This window comes from Convolutriloba macropyga, chromosome 12 (assembly GCF_964194025.1).
Source record: "Convolutriloba macropyga chromosome 12, txConMacr16.3, whole genome shotgun sequence".
In the NCBI taxonomy this organism is placed as follows: domain Eukaryota; kingdom Metazoa; phylum Xenacoelomorpha; order Acoela; family Convolutidae; genus Convolutriloba; species Convolutriloba macropyga.
Window position 1 is genome coordinate 45,010,906 of NC_134479.1, and position 7,043 is coordinate 45,017,948.

Sequence of the window (7,043 nt, forward strand, 5' to 3'; positions counted from 1 at the left end):
AAGTTAAAACGCAAAGCTAAACATAGCCGGCTAATTGCCGGAAAATAGCCGCCGTTGATTCCCATAACTCTAAAAAATATCAACAAAAATTGATTTTTGTATAAAAACATTTAAGTGCATTTTGACGTCATTTCGTAATTGAACATACTCCTGTCTCCCAGTGAGAAGCTACAGGGTCTTTTGCTTTGCTGAGCAGCTTATGTTTACAAAGACTTTGAGCAGAATGACAGAAGAGTGAAACTAGCCTAGAGAAGTCAAAAAGATTTCACGCAAAATGTCGAAAAAGCGGCAAAATGGGTAAGCGAAAAAGAAGTTCGACGACGAAAAAATATACAGGAGCGCTATAATAGCCGGCTGAGAAGATAAGGGCGGCTATTAAACAAAACCGAATAACGTCGGGCGAAACGCTCTCAAACGACCGGCTGGCTTTGTGAGTAGCTAGCCACGGTTTAGTGAGGCCAGCTTTAGCTTAATTAAAGGGGCGTAAGGTGAGCGCAGCGGGGGTGCACCGCAGCGGGGTGCAGAAGTGGATTGGATGGACTGAGATGGGGGCGGTGGGTGGAAGTGTGGGATGAATTACAAAGAATTCACACCATACGTATAAGTCACCAAAACAGTTTCTGTAATCGCATACTTGGAGACTAGTCGGCTGAAAGGCTCTAAGACCACTTAATGCACGCTGGGCGCTATCTGTTTATCCTGTTTTGAGGACGAAAAATCAAATGAGTCAGACGAATAATCGGTCAAGCGAAAAATCGCATAAAGTCCGACAGGACTAATATAATTGCTAAAATAGAGATAGAAATTGACCGAACTTTTCAAAGTGTCATTTTTTTTATTTGGTGAGCAAATCCGGAAAAACTCTAAAATTACACTTTATCCAGCTTCTAAACTGTACGCTATAAAGCATAATACTAACGCCAGCTAGCAATCGCTTTAATGCACTTTGATAACCTAATGCACTGTGACTTAATGACCGGACTTTATCGGTTTATCCTGTCTCTTTTGATTTTCCTCTTTTCACATTGACCGTATTCACCACATTGTCTAAATCAATGCGTAAAAATGCATTCATTAAAAACAGTGAGTGAAGTAAGTCAGAAGTCAAATTTGAAAATTGCGACCTATGTAAAACAAAAACATGATCAAAAGGCAAAGCGAATTAAAAAACAAAGGAGAGCGCCTGAATAATAGCCGCTGAGAGGCTGACGGCCGCTATTAATGAGACTAAGAAAATACAATTTAAATTAATGTAATCAAATAGCGATGGGACAGTGTTCTGGACCGATGTCAGAACTTAGCCAACGAGACTAGTATAAAAACTTTGATCTGATCAATTACATTATTTCCTGTCCAATTCACTGTTTCAAAATTCCTAGCACCCGGCATGCCACACTACTAGCCTTGGTCAAACAAGAAACTGAATTTTTGTAACGATTTTTAAATTTTTTGTTAATTACGAAAAATCTTCGTTAGGGTATATTTACCTCTCGCCAAGATTCTTTCCCAAACTCCTGGACAAACACGACAACCATTGGATCGGACTTTGAGAACAAGTCTGCATCTTTGAGGTTCCTGAAACGATTCAAGTTCAAAAATACTATCAACGCGAGAACTGAAAACAAAGGCAAGATCATTGTCGTTGATGTCACCTCGACATGCAGAATATCTATCGTTGAAATGATAGCCCATTTTTCAGAAAAGTTCCAAAAAATTATCTTGCTGTTGAAAGAAATCACAATACGCTCTTTCTTGTGAATTGAGTATAGAGTCATCATAGAATGACGCCATTCATGATTTATCCAGCTCAACTTTGAGCCTCAGGGCAGCAGCGATAAACTTTTTAAATTAATCTCCAACTACACGGGAGGTTATTTGTTTCAATTATCTCCTGTTGTGGATACTGTATCATAGAGGATAGAAAAATCATTGGGTAGCGACATAAAATTTGGGATTTAGATTCTCGTGAAAGAAGTGCAAGTCTTTGAGGTAGTTTATCAGAATGATCAACGGACAGGACAGTCCACGACTTTTGAAAACTCCTGACAATTTTATTATTCTAATGAATACCTATCGAGACTTTTGAGATACAGTTGCTTCAATGAGAAGACTAATCCTTCATTTTTGCTACAACCAAACAGCGCTCCTATCTTTCATAAAAACCATTTTAGCATCAAGAATTAGAAATAACGTGACATCAGAGATCCTTATTTAGACACTTCTCACAATACACTTCTCCAATAATGTTCCGACCCACTTAAGTAGGCCGGTCGATGTATTGTAGAGGGTTTTGAGTGGTATCATTAGAAAACTCGTCCAGTGTAGAATTTAGAATTTTTTGAATTTCGTCTGTTTCAAAGAGTTAGAGGTTCAAAGTTTTGTGAGTATTTGACTGATTTTCGTCGTTTTTGCTCACAATTTCCGTACTTTTACTCAATTTTTTCGCCAACTATGCTGAAAAATTGTTAACAATAGTGTTGTTGGTTTTACCTCTAAAAATAGAAAGACGTTTTTCATCAAAAACGGCACAAAATAAGCTTCTTTAGTCTAATTTCCTTAAATTTGCCTAAAACAATTGCTGACACAATTTTCGTTAACTCCAACGAGCGCTAATTTTAATTGCGCTTCCTTTTGGGAGTTTTCAAGAATTAAAAATTTGCTAATTTAATTCGAAAACTACACAAAATGCATCACTCATTTTTGATATATTGACCTTTTTGTCAAAGTATCCATATCTATAGTATTCAGAACCAGCCATATCCTCGTATTCAGAACAAATAAGTGTACCTATAATCGACGAACAGCAATAGCAAGGCTAGCTTTTGTCTAATAGTTAATTTTACAGTCCAAGAATAACTCAGAACATAACCGACTAACGTCGGGCGAATTGCTCTCAAACGACCGGCGAGCGGTTGGCTTCGTCAGTAGCTAGCCACGGGGGTGCACCGGGGGGCTTATGGGGGGCAACACTGGGTTGGGGGGCAACAGCGCGGTGGGGGGGGCAATAGTGGGGTGGGGGGTCAACAGGGGGGGGGGGGGGGTGTCTCAACCTCTAAGATCCGCCCTTCACACTATAAGTATAAGTATAAGTCTCCAGAACAGTTTGAGCTGAAACAGAGCTGAAAGGCTCTAAGAGCACTTAATGCCCGCTGGGCGCTACCTGTTTATCCCGTTTTTGAGGACGAAAAGTCAAAAGCGTCAGACGAAAAATTGGTCAAGCGAAAAATCGCATAAAAAAAGACCGACAGGACTAATATAATTGCTACAAACTTCGTTTGAGAGCAATTAATTATACTGTCTTTTTTTAAAATTTGCATTTTTTTGCTCCTTTATTTAATTCAAGAACACAACAATTCAAACCAAGACTTATTAATAACAAGTCCAATTGATTTCCCAGGGAGTTTCAAAGAAATCTATCTATTTTTATTATAGTCAAAAGCATATGGTCGTTTTGACTTTTGAAATCCCTTCTTTTCAAAATAAACAAAGGATTATTGAGCTTTGCCACTTTTTCTTTATTTTGGTCAACTTGAAGGTTAAGCAGGCTAAGGAATCAGATGTTTAAACTAAACGAACTTTTCATTTTGCTGTTCCCCTTCATCCACTTTTTACCTAGTCCCGTTAGTTACAGATCGCATATCCCATTATTTGTGAGGAAATGCACAATTAAACATGTCAGATTTCAGTGAATTGCTTAAAGGCTTCGACACAGGTTTTTTTGCAAAAAATTAATTTAAATCTTGTCTTCTTTTTGTAAAAAAAGCGCACATTCTGAATAATGGCATATTCTGAATAATAGCATTTCAATGGCTTTATTTGGAGAAAAAAATGAATCTATTTAATAATTTCAGTATATAGATAATGTTTTTGACATTGAATTTTTTTGTGTTTTTAACATTGAAATGTATTTTTTAACATATTTTTTGTTTTTGTGGCGCTTTTTCAGCCAGCTCGTTATACAGTGGTTAGATATCACAATATTGGTGTTCAAAGAAGGCGCATTAGATTATCATTTTTTAATGAATAGATTATGGTTTCAACGTCTCCGACACAAATTTGTGTTCTCGAAAAATTTAATTGAATTTTTTTTCGTCAATATTTTTTGTTTGCTTTTGCATATGTATGTCTTTCACTGGATAACTACAGGTTTTAATGTTTTCGTATGGACGTATGAACGAACATAAAATTTTTAAAGGATTTCAGTTGGCATCTAATGGTTTTCATTATTTTAAATTATTTGTTTTCAGAATGCAATTTTTAAGATCGCTATTTTCGTTCTTTCGTGACCACTTGTTACCGAGTCGCATCAAGGACTGGTCCTATGTTTTAGTGAAGTATATTATTTTAGCTTAGGTTCTCTTTGACGCTGTATTGACTCATTTATTTAGTTTCTTTTTAAAACACATTGAATTTTGGATGTAAATAATGTTTGTTGTTATTTTATTTTGATGTTTGTTTCGTAGTCTCAGTAAGAGCAGGTATCATCGGCCTTCTAATGTGGCATTATTCAACTTAATGATTTCAGTGACAGAAATTTTTATTCATACACCAAATATTTTTGAATAATATTTGAACTTTCGACCAGTTTCCTATCTCTTCCTCATTTGGTAGACAATTGAGCCAAAAGTAGGGATTAGCGGGGTTGGAACAATATCTGCAAACGCACATTACCGAGCATCTTCTTTTATTAATTAACTCTACAGTCTGTTCACGCCCTCGCATAAGCAGGGATAACAGCAATGCAAACAATCGATGTCCAAGAACCCCGAGACCGGTGACAAATCTAACTAACAATAACTCATCATTTAATGAGAACTGACATTAATTTCTTTCTATTACACAATGAGTTCTAATAGACTTCATTTAAGATAAGGGGTTACAAGACAATTTTTCTCGATTAAGCAAGATTACGTGACTCAGCAGAAGTCTTCGAAATTCTGACTAGGCATCTCGATAAATACTCAGACGTTCTCACATAGCGAGTGTTGGTGTACCTTAATGTGCTTGATTTACGATGTGAGCGATTTATACATGCTCTAATGAAGTTGTACTACGAACAAAACTGTTCATTGATACTAAAAAATACGTCGACTGTTCTATTAACACTACCTATCATTGGACAGTTCACGTAATAGCGAGCATTATTGGACAGATACGTAACAGGCACGTACATTATTGGATTTTTAACATAATTGTCTGTATAAATGACCACTTTGCTCGTAGTACTGGTGTATTAACAGATACAAAATTCAAGCATATTTGTAAATTAATAAAATTTAAGGCCTTGTTTCAATTTGATACGTCCACAATCAGTAGAATGATATACACGAGTAGTGCAACTGTTATTTAATGTTACATACCTGCATGATATACTGATTTCCACATCACTCTGTGGGTTCGCAGTTCCAGGCGAGAAACTGCCCATTTGTGCCATTTTATTTCACACCGAGTTATAAAATAACACACACTTCAACGCAAAAATAACAAAAATCGATAAAATCCGGTTTATCGCCTTCCTTTTTTTCTTTCTCAGCAACAATAAAATCAGCAGCAGTTGTACGTATAACTATAACCGTGTTATAGGGAAAGTACAATCTGCACGATACTGCGGGTAGAAATGACGGTAATATTAGTAATAATGAGGTAATAAACCAGAAGCACTAACTATACTCGAGGTGAAATCAGGTCAAGCGTGAAAAGATACAACTAGACGTTGCAATCTTTTTCAGACTAGTAACTATATCTCAACGTTGGAAAAGGTAAACAGCGTGCTCTTGATAAAAAAATAAATCAAGCAACTGTACAAGTGTGTAAACAGCCGATGCCGCGAGTTATTTCTAAGGCGCTTCAAGTATTTGTTAAGGAAATAATTGAATTAGTAATGATCCCGGAAATCAAATAAGGTTTTTGTCTTTGATTTCAAATATCTCTGTTGAATCTCTGAGCATGAATGCTACAAAGATTGGCAGCTGAGATTGATTTCGGCAATTACTGGAACTTGCCAAATCAGACGTTTAATTCAAATTTTTTGTCGTTAATTGATAATAACAATCTTATGTTGACTGAATCAACACAAAGGTATGTATGAGTTTCAGTTTGTGAGAACTGCTTCACCAAGAAATGTCTGCAAATGACTGTATTTAGTACATAGAAGTCTATATCTGTTTTTACAAGTTAAACGTCTCACCATTCAGATTACGAAGCACATTTGTGCTCAAGCTTAACTATTATTAATAATAAAACGCACAAACTGACGTCAAGCTGTACACTATAACCTTGTTCTATTAGAGAAGGTTCACAAATTTGAGAGAAAAGTTAACCATCAATGGAAAGAACTTCAAAGTAATAAATTCTAGCTTCTAAATTTCGGATTATTAGAGATTAATGTTCGGACTTGGTTGCAAAGGCACGATATATATGCCATATAGAAATAGTATGATTATAATGGTAACCAATTAAGTTTCACACGATTGACGTCATTTCAAAAACAATGGCTGTAACGTAATGATATAATAATTACGCAGTGTGTGGTTGTTGCCATCAAAATAATCAAAAAGCTGGTCTCAAATAGATTAATTATACCAAACAAGGACAAAATCAGAACAAAAATCAAGATATGACGTTAAATTACATCTTATATAAGCATTGGGATATCGTTATTTCCAACTAACGGATGAGCTGCTATACGAAAGGATAAATATCGAGTGTCGTCATGTGCATCGAGCTACAAGTTGTGCATTACGTGATCTAAAAGGGAAAAAATTGCTTATAAAATTGCTCTCTGGGCACATCCAAGGAAAAGTGTTAAAACGAGAATAAGGTTTGCACAGCAATGCAAACGGGGATGGTAAATTCGCAAATAACCAATGTTGGGGACAAATGACGGTCTCGTGGACCTTCAGATCAAACTTATCGCGACAGCAAAACTTACAAACATGCTCGAAGCAATTGAAGTCTCATCTTCTTTGGTGCAATTGTCTTTTATCTCAAGTAAATGGGCCTAACAGCGGTAAGATTTTAAAATCTACCATTATAGCCGTTAA

At 36.2% G+C, this 7,043-nt stretch overlaps 1 protein-coding gene across 3 annotated transcripts in view; it reads right to left on the reverse strand.

The window, feature by feature from the left end:
* Positions 1-6,771, reverse strand: part of LOC142350976 (copine-8-like) — a 118,020-nt gene extending 111,249 nt beyond the window's left edge. For all 3 annotated transcript variants that reach the window (XM_075403005.1, XM_075403007.1, XM_075403006.1), the window contains exons 1-2: positions 5,361-6,771; positions 1,488-1,575 (exon numbers count right to left, since the gene is read on the reverse strand). In XM_075403005.1, coding sequence (XP_075259120.1) covers positions 1,488-1,575; positions 5,361-5,434 — 162 coding nt within the window. In that variant the 5' untranslated portion in view covers positions 5,435-6,771. The remainder of the gene's footprint in view (positions 1-1,487; positions 1,576-5,360) is intronic.
* Between the last annotated feature and the right edge of the window lie 272 nt (positions 6,772-7,043).